The sequence below is a fragment of the Myiozetetes cayanensis genome, unplaced genomic scaffold (assembly GCF_022539395.1).
Source record: "Myiozetetes cayanensis isolate MyiCay16 unplaced genomic scaffold, myiCay2020 scf3, whole genome shotgun sequence".
In the NCBI taxonomy this organism is placed as follows: domain Eukaryota; kingdom Metazoa; phylum Chordata; class Aves; order Passeriformes; family Tyrannidae; genus Myiozetetes; species Myiozetetes cayanensis.
Window position 1 is genome coordinate 37,740,778 of NW_026087521.1, and position 18,620 is coordinate 37,759,397.

Here is an 18,620-nt window from a genome sequence, read left to right on the forward strand (position 1 = left end):
GATTTTCCTAAAAAGCTGAGACACAAGCCACATGTGGAACACTACTAGGCCTTGCCAAAGGTCTAACAGGAGGATTTAAAGATCAATGAGATAAATCTTGTCCAACATGCCACGGGGACAAACTTCCAACTCATCCTGCTGGTGTATAGAAGTAAGACTTAACCGTTTCCAGTAGGGAATTTCTGTTCTCTTCAGGTAAGCATTAGCAATTATTTCAACATCCCTTTTGAAAACTTGTGCATCTCAAACAGAATTGAGCAGTTATTATGAAACAAAACTCAAGGTGTGGTAGCAACAGCTTCTCCAAACTGCACAAGAAAGTCTTGGATTGGAGGACATATCTGCACAGAACAAAGATAAAAATGCTATAGAGCTGAGTCCACCTTCTCCAACATCCATGCAGCTGTAGTCCCAACCTAGCAGACCATCAAGGCTGTTCCATACAGAAATGCCTTCATTATCAGGCTGTCCCCTCTGTACAGAGGGGTTTAGCATTTTGCTTCCTTAAGCCACTGAGAATGCTACACCACAATCCTCTGGCCAACAGAAAGCACCTGAGAAACAACTGCTGCATAGGTACTTCTGGAAATAGGAAACTTTTAGCAAACAAGTTAATTGCCCATTCATATATAAGTTTCCCATCAATTTCCAAGTCAGGTCTACAGCAACAGGCCTTAAAACACAGGGAGAGTTGAAGTACCAGCTTGAAAGCAAAGATGAACACATTCCATTTCTGTATTTTTCTATATTCCTCTGAGGTGTTCACTTAAAACCCAAAACATGTCAAAGTTACGGTATCAGCCATTAGCTTGGGAAACATCAGTTCCAAGAATCCAAGTAAGAGTCTAAGCCTATGAAGCTAGTTAGCTGTAGGAGACATTGGTATGCAGTGTTGCTATGACAGTGTTCATGTAATCCAAGGTAACACTTCTAACTGCATCTGACATCACCCTTCTCCAAAAAGTAAAACCTGAGAATGCTAAGCTTAAATTTGGTCTCCTTTATTTCAGGATGCTAGGTTTGGTTTGGTTTTTTTTTTTTTTAATTATTTTTATAACACAACCAAAATTTTATCAGACAGGCAAACTCTTTAGTGTCAATGAAATCTAATCTAGACTGCTAAAAGTGTAGAATTATGAAGAACCATCCCCTCTCCATCAAGTATAAACTCTGAGGACACTTCACTATCATTCAAAGTCTCACTAAATTCTTCTTCCCTCACCAACCTCCCACTTTTCCAGGATAATTTGCCCTTTGATACAGCAAACCAAAACTGGACAGAAGACACCCTTCTACACAGATGTTAAACTTTGGTGTGGTACTGCAACTACTGCCCAAGAAATTCCATTTCAGTGACATATTTTCCTAATATGAACTTCTTAACATGGTAACTTACCCTTCTCAAATACTAAATGAGGACATGCTCTGTGTGAAAAGAATGAGTCATAACACTCCAATCAATGTTGAAAGTTTAATGTTCCTGCTACATACTGCCTTTCAGAATTGCTAAACAACAGTGTTGTTGATAACAAAACTATGTTAAGCACCAGAAGTTTTTATTTAACCAATGCCCTAAGAAGTGGCACCTCATTTTTATTTTATCCTTCCTTCTGCTGCAGTCTGGAGAGCACAAGAACTGCTGCTTTAGACCCAGCAAGTCAATCTACACAGAAGCTTACCAAAATCTGTCAATAAAGATGGATTCACAGCCCTGGATCTTGCAGGCTGCAGGTGTGCCTTGACATGTACCAACTCCCCTTTTCAAATATTGTACCCCATTGTATGTTATAAAAATGTTAAATGAGAAAGCAATAAAAGAACAAGCCAAATTTGTTAAGTACACTGAATTTTTAAACTTAGACAACTTTTAACTTTTTTTTTTCTTTTTAAGATAGTTTCCAGATGCTGTTAGCAAAAACGGGCTAGATCTAAGTAAGGACTTCAGAGACTTTGCATGTCCAGAAGTATGAATCCCAAAGGCCCATATTAATGACTGCTCAAGCTCATAACATGCCATTAGTTTGGTCTCCACATGCCCTGAAGTTTAAACTTAAACCTGGGAGATGCTCAGCAAAGAGACCATGTGAAACCAAAACACCTGGCAGGGTCAGTGCCTCAAAGGACACACATATTCTGGTATCACAGGAACACAACCATACCTACTTTAACACACAGCTACTAGAGAATGATTGTTAACCTTTCATAACTGCATTTTTCTATGTTATGATCTAGATGTTACCTAAAAAACACCCAAGATCACAGCTTCAACAGTCCTATTTTATATACAGCTACAGATAACATGAGCTCCTTCTCCCAAATCCACAGTTATCTGGAGAGGGACAAAGCCTGGCATGGATTCTGAAATGAAACAGTGTGCTATTTAAACCTTCAAGGCATTAAAAAGAAGAAAAAATAAAATGAAAACAGTTTAGTCAAAGGACACTAGACCCACATCCTCTCAGGGGGTCTGATGATTCAGAAGGGCACTTGGGATAAGCTTCATTCTGCATTACTTACCATCCAAACAACAGACATGTTAGATAAACTCTTCTACCAGCCCTATCCTCATGTTATTGACTCCTGTTTGCCCTGCTCTTTCCAAAATAAGTCAGTATAGGAGTGGCCCCCCCCTCAAAAAAAAGTAGCTACTGCAGAAATAAATCCACAGCTAGCTGGACAATTCTTTCCAATCCTACAGGGACCCTTCCATCCCTGAAAAAGCTCTCTAACTACTTGTTTAGAAGATCAGAACTGATATAGTTATCTGTGAAGGACAAGATAGCACAGAGTACAGTAGCATGCTACTGACTGGGAAAACTCAGAATACATCAGTTCACAGTCTCTTTCAGCTGAATGAGTTCAAATCTACATCTCATCCAGCACCTCCACTAATAGGCTAGAGGCAAGGTTAGAATGAGAAAGGTCTTCTAGCCCATGTGTTTTAACTGAGAAAAAACATCCAATATGGACAAAAGTATGAACCAGAACGTGCCAACACAAGCACATGAACAGAACAGTAGGTGAAGAAAGAGGGATTCTTTTGGATTTGTTTCCTCCTCCATAGATGATACAGTGAGGACAAACTAAAATAGAGCTAAGTGTTCTAGCACTCCCTTCAGCTGCAGGGCAGGTTTTGTTCAGGACAACATAGCTCTGTTCTACACAGACTGAAAATCCAAGGCACTTTGCTTCAGATTTCATACTAATATGCAATGCCTTAGAGTCAGGCACAGCAATACTGAAGTCCTTTATCAGATCTAGCCCCAATTCTAAGAACTTGTCTTCTCTAAAATGGCAGTGTGGACCAATCACTGGAACATCTAGCCCAGATTCACAACTATCACACTGCAAATGGAAAGTACAGATCAAACTTTCCAAACTACTGTGTTTGTTTTTCAAATGCTATATAATTGACTTGTCAGTAATTATCAACTTCTGTTCCAAGTAAAACATGAACTGCAGCATGAAAGATACGTCTTACCAGTTTACACGTGCAGATACACACATAATAAAACAAGACTAGCTTCTGAAAATACTAGGTTTTATTCACACCCCAGTGGTAAACAATAACCTTAATATGATGACTAGGTTTCTTTTGTAGATCACTGTGTCACATAAAATACAAAACCCATCGCATAAACAAGCTGACAGTTATGAATGTTTAATGTGGTCTCATTGGAAATAAAACAAGTTATACTAGTCTTCTCAAGTAGTCAAATTCAAAATGCATCATCATCTCCTAGTTAGTACAAGTCACTGCCATTTCTATAACAAAGTAATGAAGGCACAGCTAGTGCAAGCAGACTTAAACCCGTTCAGACTACTAGGCTGAAAAATACTTTGGTTGGTTCTTCAGGAGAGAGTTTTCTCTAAACAAATATTGGTCTCAGTTAACAATTCTGATAATCTTCACAGCTGCAGTCTAATAGCTACATGACAAAGACTTCACAAGAACCAAACTATGTAGCAATGAATTAACATTCATGCTTTAGGGAATTTACTGCATTCTACATATTGGCAGAAAATTATACTGTTAAAATGCTAGGTAGATTGAACCTACATTTTAAACTGGTTCTTATGTGTTCGATTTCTTTTTTTAACAAATTGGTTACTTAATTCTACCAAGATACAAAACATAAGGCTGTAAGTAACTAATAGTTGTGTTTAGGCTATTACAGTGCAGGTAATCCTCAAGGCCACATACACACTGCTTCACTGCTGCTTGCATTCTGCTGGGTTTTGATCCTTCTGTTGAGAAAAAAAGGAAACATTAGTTTACAGAAATCGGAATTTTAAAAGAACTACCAGTATTGCTGAAGGTGCTTTCTTAAGCTGCAGCATTCAAGCTCTTCTTCCATCTTCTCCCTTGCCTAGTATTAGCAATACTGCTCTCTTTGGACACAGCATTTATTTTGGCTTTGTTAGTGCATTGGTATACAATCCAGAAAAAAAACCTGTTCAGAACCAAGTGTGACAAAATACTCTGAAAGACATTGTAACTGTAAAATGGAGAAGCGTTACACGTGGTAACAAACAACCCAGCTCAGAAGAAGCATCCAGGCCTTCTACGCAGTTTGAGAGAAAACAAATTTCCTGTGGGCAGTAAGAAGGGTATGCCCTTATTCCAGAAGCCACCATAGAGCAATGCAACTCCAAATCACAGTACATTCTTAACACTCTGGAAACATCTTTTGCAATAAATTCCAGTTGTTAGAAAATTCTAACATGGAAAATTTCTTCTGTTATAGTGAAACAGAAAACCAACGATGTCACAGTAATATGGGAATTTAAGAAAAAGGTTTTTTGGGGGCAGAGTTCAAATGTAAGTTTTACTCCAAGTTTTACTCAGATCTGGATAGCTAGTCTAGGACCACAGTGCTTTAATTAATTCATCTGGCTTATAGCCCGCGATCAGCTTACAACTATTTATCCTTATGTCAATACACTAATAGTACCACTACTGTTCCTAGCACTCTGGCAGTTCTCTCTGAAACTGAGCATGCAGTCTTGGCCTTTCTCAGTTCTATTTCACTATGAAAAGTAATATGTGAAATGTTTGAAATAAGAAGCCCAACTTGCAGCTGTTTCATTTTTATTCCCAAACTTCCTTGACTAGGAAGCAATTTGAATACACTACAGCAGATGAATCACCAAGAGGCTGTACATTTTGATTAACAGTTCTTACTCTATGTCTTTCTAGATACAATGCTAAGATTATGTAATTCTTTCAATAGTACTTTGATAGTAGCTCAAACCACTCCTACTGAAAAACACAGTGCCTCCTCATTTGAAATGGCAAGGACATTTTAGAGCAGGCATTTTGAAGTACTTCAGAAAGACTTCATGACTGGAGCTTTCACCTACTACCCACCAGATGTTTTTAGGTGGTCCCATGTGCCTTTCCCTCAAATATTAAAAAGGTATGAACTAAGTGGCTCACAATCATTTTTTCGCCTGATTAGTGATTTGCCCTTCCCATGGATTAAGAAACCTGCCAATGGCGCTTGGCTGTTTATACTTTAGTACTTGGCTGTAGGTATGTTCCTGGACCTTGACTTTTACTACCTCCAACAATAAAAGACTTGCTATTTATCTCCCTTGAAAAAGCCTCAGTTTTATATTCTGCTAGGAAAACCTGTGCGAGAGCCAGCTGGTAACATGTTTCCAAAAACTGAACCTGGATACGCAGTTCTCTGCATCTCCTTATAATTGCTATAGAATATTTTCATCATTAGCAGCAACTTGATGCAAGACAAGTTTATAGAAAACCAAGCCTGACTAACCACCGTGCTCAAAGCCGAAAGTTACTTTAACAAAATGATTCTTGGAGAAAAAACTTTGTAGAAGTTTCTCTGCCAATATTAGTCTGTCAGAACCAGGACTGAAACAGCCTCAGCCAAAACATAGGAGCTATTGATTAAATACTTAAACTAAAAATCAAAATTTATTGTACATAAAATTTTAAATGTCCATATGTGTACACAAACTTCAAACATTCATTTTAATTCCTTACTTTTGGGTCATAGTCAGGATCATTTTCTTCATCTGCTTCTTCTTCCCCCTCCTAAAAGAAAACAGTTGTTTATTTTCTCTAGCTTATCCACATTCAGCCTCCTGAGCCATTTTAATGAAAATATTAAATTATATTCAGAAATACATTAATTACAACTTCATGCTATACATATTGTATTAGCTAACCCTCCACAAAGCATGCCATCTTTTAACACCAGTTGAAACTTAAATTTGTAAGATACCTTAAGGGTTGTCTTAGTTTGGTTTCTGTTTTCTTGTTGTTCTGTTGTTTTTAAAAAATTATTCATCCTAGATCCACAAAATAATATATTGTATCATACTTCCTAAGTAATTCTTAAACTTAAGTGTCCAGAGCTCTCAATAACTAAAGGAACTCTTATTCAGATAAGAAACTACAAAGGGGAAAATATTTGAACCAAGGGCATCTGCCATCTTACCTCATCATCTGCCTCTTCACCTTCTTCATCATACTAGGAGAGAAAATAAACAGTTTTGAAAGCACCATAAATGCAGCCATTTATAGCTCAAGTATAGCCAGATAACTCAAGTAGATGGCAGAGACTACACTGTATGGTGCTCTTGAGACAAGTTCCTGTATCTGTCAAATTTAAAAATGCTGTATGCATCAGCATGAGATGTTTAACCCCTCAAGCCAAGCAAGCTCTGGCAGAGAAGACAGCCAGAGCATCCCTTTCTGCAGCACCAGAGAAGCCACTAGACTGCGGTACCACTTGTGGCCGGCAGGGGGCCGGGTAGCCCAAAGCAATCCATAGTCAGCTCCTCCCTCCTCCACATCCCCACCCAAGGCTTTGGACCAACAGTTTAGATTCTAAAAACTGCATGTAAGACAGGCATATCTAAGCTATCTTAACTGCCAAACTGTCCTTGCTTAAGTAGAGGCAGGGGACAGAAAATATTTTACCTGTATAAAATTCTTAGGGGGCTTTGTGGTTTATTGATTTCAAGCTTAGTTCTTTTAATGCACTTAATTTAAGCTTTTGCAGAACTTGCTTTGAGTATTTTGGCATGCTTTGAACGTGCTTATCTAACAATTTTTAGTAAGAGTGCACTCTTGAAAGGATGAGGCCTGAATCTCATGAAAGTTGGTATCCCAATATCACTGCAAGCACAAAGAGCTGAGCAAATAGGTAAACAAGCTGATTTGTTCTCTGGCAATTCACTATAGTTCTACCAAAGTATTGGGTATACCTCTCCAAAAGTGCCTTTACACAAAATTCTACTAAGACATCCTCTTGGAGGTTCAGTTTCTACCATTACTTTTGCCACAAAACTCTGAAGTCACTACTTCAAAGATTAATTACTGTCATGCTTCTCTTTACTCAACACTCTAGGAAGTTCTGCTGAAATCAACATTGATGCATCCTATTCTAAAGATATCAATGTCAAAAATAACCCAAAGTCTTTAAGCAGCAATATTTCAAAGATTTTAGTGTTTTAAAAGAACACTATACTTACGTCGTCATCATCATCTTCAATAGCTTCTCCTGTGAAGTACAATACTGATCGGGGGACTATACGTTCACGCAAGAAATGGCCTATTTCAAAGTCTGCAGCGAGGATTGCCTCAGAATCATCATCCTGCATAAAACAACAGTATTTCCTTAACCATAAGGTGATAATAACCACTTCTGACAGAGAAACACAAGTTGCATGGAATCTGATGTGGTCAGATTTATACAAATCCTATGCACTGATTTTTTTGTTTCAGGACCCACTTTACAGAATTGAAACTGAGGAGCCAAGTTTGACACTTTAAACAGCCCACCTACATTATGCAGTGGGAGGCTGCTGCTTCAGTAAGCTAAATTATACAAAATTCTGGAGTTTAACTTCTATTCTTCCCCCACCCCCAACTTCCTTTTGTTCCAAGTAGAAAGATTGTTTAATCTTAGTCCCATAGACTTCAGTTCATATGCACAGTACCCTTAAAGTAGCCAGGTGAGTCTATCTCAAAGATTTTACAACCTCCTTCTGATTCCTACAGTGCATCTCCTCCATGATTCCCAGTAGACAAGCCAGTGTGAAGCACCTGAACACCTAAAATGCTCTCTGATCCAGCCCCAGTCTCTCAATCCTTTTGTTTTCACACCAAGTGTTCTGCTATCTCCCACCTGAGAATTACCTTCAATTCAAAAAGCTTCTTTTTTGGGTGTTTTTTTTCTTTCTAACATTGTAAGCATAGTTTTTGGTGTCCATGCCAACTGGAGTTCTAACTGCACGCCTCTGGAACCTCAATGTCATTTCTCACTCCAGCTGCACAACATGTTCCTTCCCCATTGTTAAGTATTTTCAGTAGTTTTTCTCCTAACAAAAACATGGCTTATTGCCACAGTGAGCACACAGAAAAGCAGGTTCTTGCAGGTTTCTATTATTGTTTTATTACTTTCTCCAAGAGTTAATAGCTTGGAAAACTTTCAACAGAATAAAATACAACCAGATACATTCAACCATTAGATAAAATCATCCAAACAACCCCTGAAGGGAAAGACTTACAACCACCCATTAGATCAGAGACTAATAATGAAGATCACTACATCTGTACAACTGTTAACAACTCACAAGGTAGTTTTCAGAAAGGATGACCTGGTAAAGTTGACTAAACTAAACTCTACCACCCAACTCAACAAACCTTCTAATAAAGAAAACTCAAATACATGTTAGTCCTCACAGGTATTCTCAGTTAAATACAGAGGCAGTTAAAGGTGAAGCTGTTTAACAACTTCCCATACAATTTCCATAAACACACCACCACCATATTTTAAATAAGCAAACTCACCAGATCTCCACTTTCGGGAACTGTATCAAAAAAAAAAAAAAAAAAAAAAAAAAAAGAGAAGAAACAAGTGAGTGAAGTACATTCTACATTATAAGTTAACGCAGATAAACTACCATTCAGCTTACCTTCAGGAGGACTAAAGAAGTTGAAGAAAGAGTCATTTGAAACAGTTTTTGTCACAGTCCTAACTGTTCCACGGCCCTTATGTTTCTGCTTCTTCTTAATGGTTTTCAAAGTAACATTCTTTCCTTTTTTCCAGTCTATTTGACAACTAAAAAGAAAAAAGAGGAAAAAAACGATCAGAACCCCAAAATCAGCTGCAACTTAATCACATTCACCTTGTTACAAGTACCTACTGAGACTATCACAACTGCAAGACACAATGCATAGAAAATACTAAGGTAGTATTTATTCAGTGATATCTTTTCATTCTTTCAAATGTGAAGAACAAGAGTAGCAGGCTCATTTTAGGATTGTTTCCATCCAGAAATTTTTCCTTCTCCACTCAATCTCTGAAATACTAATTTTCATTAGATACCACGTACTGCCTATTTTCCTATCAGAGAACAGTATCACACTGTTTTTAGAGTCACCCTCCATTATAACGTCCATATTTGGTCCTGTTAGTAATATGCCAAAGTTCACCACATCTATCATTATAGTCAATAAATCCTTAAAATAATGCATCAAGCAGGTGTGTAGATTTTGGCTGATTTTGAGTTGTTTGTTTGTGAGGTTTTTGTCTTCTTGTGTTTGCGTTCTGATGTTTTGGGTTTTTTTTTTTAACTCTATCCTGCTTACAGAGCAGAATCATACCAGAAGACTTCCCTAACAGTCAAAACATTCTGGTGACACATAAATGAAAATGTCACATCTGTGAAACCATCTGCATTTGCAGAAGTTTCTCATTATATTCCTTTAAAGACTCAAAGGAATGGAGCGAGTTGCTTTGGGACACGAAGAGGCTTTCTTAGTTAAAAGACAAAACAAGAACTAGGAATTAACCACTTTCACAGAAGCAGAGTGTGATCTCACATCAAACTCTGCCAGGATTCATGCTTTTCAAGAACAGTCCAAACTGGGAAACACAAAACAGTTTGATCAAAGCTACTCAAGCAGCTAAAACTAAATCTTACAGGAGATTTGCAAAATATGTTATATTAAGTGACTGAGAAATGAAGTGGTAAATAAGTCAGTACCAGCAACTGCAGATTAATAAAAGGGTAAAACCACTACTTCGCAGTGATAAGTTGTAACTTAGTTGCTATCACTCAGAAGAGCAGCCAGAACATTAAAGATACAAACACGAAATCAACTGAACAGGCCCAAATGTACCCATAGGGATAATTATGTACAACTCAGGTTTCTTTTGTCCCTCTGTTCACAAAAAAAAAAAAAAAAAAAATAGCTAATTTAGAACAAAAGATTTCCCTGAAAAGGAGTGTGACAGCTTTTAGACAAGTAGCCTGGAGTTAATAGATGACTGTTCTCCATTTCTCAGATATACACTCTGAGGCAAACATCTGACACTTATAAAATAAAATGGAAAACTTCAATGTAAGCAGTACAGCTGGAACAGACTTCCCAAAATGCTGCATGTCAGAAATACAAAAAGATTAAAAGAAGTTATCAAACAAATTTTGGATACAGCTATAAAGGCCTACTAAAAGATAACACTATCCACTTTCCAATTCATCTTTAGTGATTTACAGAACAGGAATTCTAAATAAATACTGATTACATTTTTATTTATATGCATATATAATACATATGCTTATAAATTATGTAATATACATAATATATTTTCTGTATTGTATTGAAGTTATAACAACTAAAAAACTCAAGTCAAACCCAGTTGTTCACAAGTTATTAGAAGTACCTTTTCCTAAGATGCTGTAAAAGTCTACAGTGGTTAATACTAAGGAGGAAAGTGTTATATTGCCTTAAAGCTATCTGTTAGCACTTACCCTGTACAACCCATGATTTCCGGTCCATCAAAGGAGAAGGGATCAGAATCATCTGGTTCTGACCTCATTCTATATGTCTTTGTCAACACTTCATTTGTGAAGTAGTCGTTTGGTTCAAAATGAAATTCTAATGTGAAACTCTAAAAAGGATTGCAGAGCAAGAACTTTAGTAATTTACAACACATACCTTTAATTTCTGAATACCTAAAATCCAAACCCAAAAAACCCCACATGGAACAGAATACACCCTTCTCCTCCAATACATCCATCACTTATTGTAGAATTTGCTACCCAAGTTGTATAAAAAATCTTCAAATATTTTCATTTACCATGTTGATCTTGTTCTTGTTAGTTAATATACTGTTTGCAGTAATGACAGAAGATCTCCCAGTGTACAGCTTTCCTGATGCTAATGTATAGAGAAAACTTCTGAATTTAAAAAATATCAGAACTTAGAAAGCTGCTTGATTTCTGTCAGGAAAATATATCAAATTGTAACAGTTACACAGAAAGTACCTAAAGGTATCAAAATGCAAAGGTGAAACTTAAGTCATCAGAAACTTAATCTCATCAGAAGTTGAAGGTTAAATTTAGTATAAAGTCATTTGCAGGGCAGAGCAAAAGTAGTACAAGCCCTTGTACTGTTTCTCAGAAGAAACAGCTGTATATTTTCTCATGATTTCTGCAAGACAATTGGCTATCACAGACCATGTTGCTAATATACAAATAAGTGTTAAGATAACACAAACATAATCTTGTTTAATAAGTTAAACTAACCATAGGCTGTCCAACTTCGGAAAATTTCACTTTTATATCTTTTAAGTATTTCAGGATAGGTTCATCATGTTCCTGTAAAGAAAACACAGTGTATTTAATTTTCATAACATTAAATTATATACAGATTTAAGGCCCCACAGAAACAAAACTGTTTAGAATGAGCTTTCCTTAGAATAAAAACCTTGTTCCAGTACTGAAATACGGTCATGAACATGACCAGCAGATGGCAACAATGGCTGTACAGGCTCTCCAATGCAGCACACAACCAAAATCCATGCAAACACCAAGTACAGTTTGTAGCAGTGCCTAATACACATCACACACACTCCTATAAGCACAGAAAAGGTGTAAGTATGGTAAAATAGGTTCAAAAAATAAAACAGTAAGGAAATATTTCAGTGTTCTGCACTCTCAGTTGAATTAAGTACCAGAGATGAAAGCCAAGCAATGGTTCCATTTTTACTCTCCAACAGACATATCAAGCAATGTAGTGTTCCTGCTCCTTTCTTAAAGACACTTGGATTGAGTACTAATGCAGCTTTAAATAAGCCTGGACCACCACCCACCTGCACCATATCACTGAGCAAGTCCACATTCTTGAATACTGTCAGCCAAAACTCAGGAATTCCTTTGGGGTCTTCTTTTTCTTCATCTTTTTTTTCTTCTTCAACCTTGGCTTTCTCTTTCATTTCGTCCTTAACAGAACAAAAACGTTAGGTTTTCTTAATTTTAAAAGAGTGACCATAAGGTTCATTAACAGTTTCACGTCAATACCAGTACAGCTTAAGATTCATGTGCACACTTTAAGCAACCATTAAGAATTAATATAGTTATTATAAGCAAGTAATCATTAGGAATCCAATCTTTCTTTTTTTAAACTTCAGTTACTGTACTGACTCTTGTTTCACACTAAAGCTTGACATATTTATAAGAACCATTTAAGATACTCACTGAAATTTCTTCTTCAATATCTGCTTTCCATTCACATTCTTCTTCTGTAGGTTCATAAATTGCATTGATGATTTCACTTCGCTGGAAGATTAAAGCAAGAATATTTTTTAATTTCCTAGCCATCACAATTAGCAATATCCACAGCAGTAAATTCTTAATCCTAAATTACACAATGAGTAATACATTAACTATTTATCAAAACATTTTCTTCTGGCTCTAGAGGACAGATCCAGCAGTTTGGAGGTTTTCAACACACTAAAATAAACACTGAAGTCCCAGAAAGGTTATAATATCATCTGACATCTGCTCAGTTAAAATGAGGCCTGGTATACTGAAGTGATTTTGGTAACCATGGAACAGACTGAACCTTTCACTCCCTTAATCTTAATTAACATTCACATGGATGCCAAAACTGTATCAACTGAATTAAACAGGCACCTATGAGACCAAAGTAATTCAGAATGGCATAAGCATTCAGTTTATCATATTCCTTTGTATTTTAGCTGAAGCCTTGAAGTACAAATCAGAGTAGCATTAAAATACCTTGTCAAATAAGGGTTGATAGAGAGCAGCATATTTTCTTTCCAGCTCATGAACTTCCTCATAGAACTTTGCTTCTATCTGTGCACACTGAACTTGAAGGTTCTTGAGAGCATTCACACGTCTTTTTACAACTTTAGGCAAGCTGAAAGATTCAGTGGCAGAACTGTTATTAACTCTGCGTTCTAAGCACATATTGATCCTTCCTTAACCAGTCCCCTTGCAAGTTAACCAACTTGTATCACATTTTACATTCTACTTTAAACTTCAGAAAGCCGTAAAAATCAAAACTATGACCCACTGCACCACAGATTGAAACCGTTAGCACAAGCTCTTAAATTGAGGCTTAACCTCAGTTAGAACAAGAGTATTGCACACCTGGGTCAATCACATAAAAAACTTGTGCAATAAATCTTCTTCCTAAAAGCAAGTTCTACATTATCAATGAGCAGCACAGTAAACTCATAGGGTTGAGCATTATTAAGAAAGGTTTTATCATTAACTCCCTTGGTTTTATGAAAGAAAGTTCAAGACAGTTGAGAAATTCTTTGCTAGGAAATTTGGAAATTTGATCTTCAAAATTCATTTTTTTGTTTCCCTAAGCAAAGTAACTGATAGAAGTGTCTTCTAAAATACTCCCCAAGTGACACAGAACTGTTTTGCTAAATGAGCCACCACATTACAAATATGTAAAAGGAAAGCAATTAATGCATTCCTTATTATAAATACTGGTCAGCTGCACTTCCAGTTTTTGTTTCACTTTAGTAAACTATGCTAACACAAACTTACTGTTAGAATACAAAATTACCTACACCAAGGCTATTGGTGAGATTTATAGGGTAGATTGCTGACAGCCTCCACTGGTGGACCAAACCCATATGACTACAGAAGATTGTTATGTTAGCTTCCCATAGTTATTTTATTTAAGCAGTTGTGCTGTGTTATTTACAACAAAGTAGTAATAAGCAACTGCTTTGAATTGTTAGGACCAGTTTCAGGGCAGAGGAATTTCCCAATAATACATTAAACACTGAGGGTTCTTATTAATTATTAAAGCTATCTTATCTCTATTAAGCAGGACAAGCACATGTTCCAACATCCCTGTTCACTCTAATGTGCAGAATCCTTCTCCCTGACATCTTCATGATCAACATGAATACATTACATGCCACCATTAAATCAAGGTTGCCCTTAACCTTCCAATTTTGCCAAAAGTACATTTGTTACACAAACTACCAAAGCCACATAAGTTTAGGTGTGTATGCTTGTAAAGGGCCTATAGCATTCTTGTTATTCTGGTATTTTTCCAGAAGTTAAGTTAATAATTTCCTGTAATTTTATCAAGTACAATATCAGAACTAACAGCAATTTAAGGAACAACTTGAATTAGATCAAGAAAAAAGTGTTAAGGAAGAATATTAATATGACCACACTTCTAAGTCATACAACAGTCACCCACTTAATGCCACATGCATATATCTAGACTAAGAGTATTGGTCCTAGCAATTGCTATAAAGCAGTATGAAATTTCTAAGATGTAGTGCCATACATGCAGCATGTCCAAATCTAGTTTGTCAAGAGCAAAGATTTGAACCCCTTTATTCGAGAATCTAGAATCTTTTGCATGTGTCAAGCTGCATTTCATTACATTCCATGTCAGCAAGTTCAAATTTCACAATTTATAAATTCATAGTTTTATAAATGTGGTACTTTTAAAAGAAGAAAGTCTGTTTCATGAAAGAGACAGTTCTTACACAATAAATCCAAAATGGAGAAGCAGACCAAGAAATCTGAGTTGGACTGCACAAATACAACAACAGCAACTAGAACCTGTTGCTCTGAATACAAGCCACTAGCAAAAGTTATGATCACACAAGCATACAACTTCCTGTGAACAGCTGAGGAAAATTTGACTCTGTGAAAGTAAGTTTCATTAACAGTATTGTGGCCAAGCACAGGTAAAGAGGTAAGTTATTGGACAGCTGCCAAGCAATTAGCATGAGCAGACAGCTGTTTTCCTGGAACCTGTTTAGTTTCCAACCAGTTTGTGCATCTAGTTCTTTAAGAGCCCACGTAACAGGCTTTTAGGATCCTACATTCTTGCTGACTTCTATGCAATCTCAGTGTCTAGACTCTGTAGACAAATAAGCTCTAAATAATACTTGGAGAGACATGTAAGAAAGAGGCACCTGAAAAGCACGGTTAAGTCAGCATGCATATGTTGAGAAAGTGCAAGACTCAAGTTAACATGTGTCTTCCAGATACTTTCATATTGCAAGTTAGGTAAGTATTTGGTAAAATGGTGAAGCTGCAATGCTTTTTGGTAGCGAATGCACTGCTGCACTTGGATGTGGTGAAGAAACAGTACAGTATCCTAGAGAGCAGCTGACTAGAAGAATGCAAAACAATGTTACCACTTTTGTTCACTTCTTAGATCAAGGACCTGAAAGATTAGTAGAGGTTAATTAATATCTGTTGAAAAACAGAAGAAAAATATTGGGTGTGAAAAGCCTGTAGTGTACAGTATCTTTGTTTTGGCTTATTTCTGTTTGGGCTTTTGTTCCAAGCTATAATCTGTAACAGGAAAGTGGTAGGAGTAGGAATAGCAGCAGCAGCACCAATGCCTGTTACCCAGTAGCTGCCCTAGTTCAAACCAATAGCAATGTAGGACCCCACCACAGCAAGAGAGCCGTACACTTTACACTTCCTGGGGATGTGGTGAAATATTCATACACAATCAGAAGCTACCCGAGAATCAGAAAATTCTACTTGTGAATGCAGATCACATAAAGAAAATTCTAGCAAGAGTTTATTGAAAGTTTTGATACATGAAAAGACCACATTAAGTACTGCTAATAATGTTCCTGAATTGATCAGCTACTGGTTACACTCTAAGCATAAAACAACTATATTAGAGACACTAAGCCTCCAAGTATTTGTCTACAGTTTAAATAACTGATGTTTCATGTCTAAGGCAAAGCTACAAAAGAGATTTCAAGTAGCAGTAAAGTATCTCAAGAAGTGTGCCATACTGTAAGTGCAGGGGACAAGGTCAGCCACTGTGAATATTAGCATTCTTTTCTTCATAAAACCTCATATAAAAACTCTTCAATTCTGAGATGCACTACAGCAGAAAAACTAATATGGTCTGTCTATCTGAGCAGCACAGTGGTTTATGGCTACTAATGCCACAGACAACACTGTTCAGAAAGCAAAATTTGTATCACTCTGCTCATACTGAACAAATGCCGTACCTTTCTACATATCCTGCAGATGTTCCTACCAGACCATCAAGTCTTTCCTGAAGAGCCGCAAGAATCTGAGGATTTTGCATCATCTGCACTGTCAACTGCCGAGCTAAATTAAAAAAGAAAATTGTGATAAGTAAAAAGTGCATCTTTTGGACTAATCTTGAAAGAAAAAACAATGCATAAAAAAAAATCAGAAAATCAGACAAGCAAGAATTACAGATGCAAAAGAACTGCTTAACACTGTGTCAAGTATCCCTACTACTGAAACATGTTTTTGATTTATAAAAGCCAATTTCCCTCCAGGATCCCTATAGTATGATTTCCCCTCAGATATTCACCTACAAAAGCTGGGATTAATCACTGAAAACACATTATTCATTTCTAGGTTCCTTTGGGACACCCAAATACTTACCATTTAATTACTGTAAGCCATTCAATTAATTCAGTTCACAAGTGTTCCCCAAAATCTCGCAATTCAGTTTTGAAAACACTTATTTCAGTATATTAGCAAAGCCTAACATCATCTTGATGAAAATTATTCTATTCTTCAGACTCCTTTCAAGCAATCATATATAACATGGGACTATTAGCACTCCAAATAATTTTATTGCAGAGATTATTACTTATTTCTCTTTTGGCTACTTGCTTTTCAGATTCTATCTGTGCCCCCAGACTTTAAATATAAAGCATGAATGAGACTGTTCAGCACTGGCAAAACAAGTATTCTGATACATGCTCATGTTTTTTGTTGAGGGAGGGATAAAAGAAAGATTTATTGATTTTAAGAGTGGTATCACTAGGCATGATTTTTGTTCTGTTCACAGTCAAACAACTCAGTAGCAAATTACTAAGGAACTAATCAAAAAATAAGAGATACACACAGACATATTTACACATGAGTTTTTTTACACCCAAAGCTTCATAGGTGAAGTTTTAACTGTTGTTAGTTTTGAAAGAATTCAGTCACACATCCACAACAATCCTATCTTTTCCAATTATAGATGTGGCCAGCGCTGCCTGAACTGGTATTAAACCATGACTAAAATGAGTAACTGCACACAAATAATAAAAATCACATCACTGGTGGGGGGGGAGGAAAAAGTCCTTGCTTCAGAACTTAAACACAGTTGTACATTCAAAATTGTTTTATCATTTATTGTTATTTTTAGTGGTAAAATTCTTTTAATACATTAACTGGAAAGCACATATGCAGCTGTTTAGAAACCCTTGGTTTCAACATTACCTTTGCTGTTGCCATCTTCACCAGTTTCTTCTTCTTCTACTTCTTCAACATCTTCCATATCCTGCTGATCAAGTTCAGACTGTTCTTTGCTATTAAAAATATTCAATAACAAGATCAAGAAGTTAACTTTATAAAATACTATAATGAGTTTAGAGATCAAACTAGAGATATGTGAGTAGGAGCAAACCTTTGCATCTTTTATCTATGACAAACTAGCAGTCTTAATAACCAAATAAAACTAGATTTATCTTCACAGAAGTTTTACATCTGACAATCTTGGAACAGTTTAAAGAATGAGCAACTTCCCAGAATTATGAAGTTTCCTTTTTACAGAAGAATTCCTTCATCTCCTGTTCTTATCAACCAGTCAAAGCCTCCTGCTCTACAGATCCTCTTTATTAAGATGTGCAGGCCTTGACAACTGTGGGTAGGTTCACCTAAACTGTACTTCAAACTCACAAAATGTGAGCAATTCAAAGTATAGAAAAAAACTACATGCAGTGAAACAGCAGTAATGGGCAATACTATCTGGTTTTCCCCTCCAGAATTCCAACTAAGATAGTAAGTTGACTTGTGCCACTTTTAGATTTACTTCCAATTAAGATCCCAAACCCAGTCGTTGTGAGCAACTCTTTTTTCTCCCACATCCTACAGACCTCACATCTTGCCACAGTGCAAAGGTCAGTATCTAGACCCTGCCCATCAAGTGCCTGGAGATCCCAGCCATCTGAGGTACAGCACAGGACACAGTCAGAGCCTCAGTAACCTAGCGATTTTACTTACTTGTCTATGTCTGCCATTCTGCTAGATTTCCAACACTAGAGGAAAAAGAAAGAACACATGAGAACAGCAGCACTAGATTTCAGTTACAAACTCTACAGTAGTCAAGTGCTCTAATACCTGAAGAAACACAAACCATGACAGCTTTATGGAATAAATACATATTATAGTCTGAAGAGTGGCACATCTCCCATGCACTTTTTGAGCTCTCAGTCTAAAACATACAGAAACACTGTAAAACTTTCTTCTGATTTAAAACCAACAGATATACTCACATCAGT

At 36.7% G+C, this 18,620-nt stretch overlaps 1 protein-coding gene across 3 annotated transcripts in view; it reads right to left on the reverse strand.

Annotated features, from left to right (window-relative positions):
- Nucleotides 1–1,573: 1,573 nt before the first annotated feature.
- The window catches only part of NAP1L1 (nucleosome assembly protein 1 like 1), a 32,083-nt gene continuing 15,036 nt past the window's right edge, over nucleotides 1,574–18,620 (reverse strand). For all 3 annotated transcript variants that reach the window (XM_050324468.1, XM_050324469.1, XM_050324467.1), the window contains exons 2-15: nucleotides 18,343–18,377; nucleotides 17,560–17,648; nucleotides 16,320–16,422; nucleotides 13,069–13,210; nucleotides 12,526–12,606; nucleotides 12,141–12,269; nucleotides 11,575–11,646; nucleotides 10,798–10,937; nucleotides 8,956–9,101; nucleotides 8,831–8,850; nucleotides 7,510–7,632; nucleotides 6,471–6,503; nucleotides 6,014–6,064; nucleotides 1,574–4,248 (exon numbers count right to left, since the gene is read on the reverse strand). In XM_050324468.1, the coding sequence (XP_050180425.1) occupies nucleotides 4,213–4,248; nucleotides 6,014–6,064; nucleotides 6,471–6,503; nucleotides 7,510–7,632; nucleotides 8,831–8,850; nucleotides 8,956–9,101; nucleotides 10,798–10,937; nucleotides 11,575–11,646; nucleotides 12,141–12,269; nucleotides 12,526–12,606; nucleotides 13,069–13,210; nucleotides 16,320–16,422; nucleotides 17,560–17,648; nucleotides 18,343–18,359 (1,182 nt within the window). In that variant the 5' untranslated portion in view covers nucleotides 18,360–18,377 and the 3' untranslated portion in view covers nucleotides 1,574–4,212. The remainder of the gene's footprint in view (nucleotides 4,249–6,013; nucleotides 6,065–6,470; nucleotides 6,504–7,509; nucleotides 7,633–8,830; nucleotides 8,851–8,955; nucleotides 9,102–10,797; nucleotides 10,938–11,574; nucleotides 11,647–12,140; nucleotides 12,270–12,525; nucleotides 12,607–13,068; nucleotides 13,211–16,319; nucleotides 16,423–17,559; nucleotides 17,649–18,342; nucleotides 18,378–18,620) is intronic.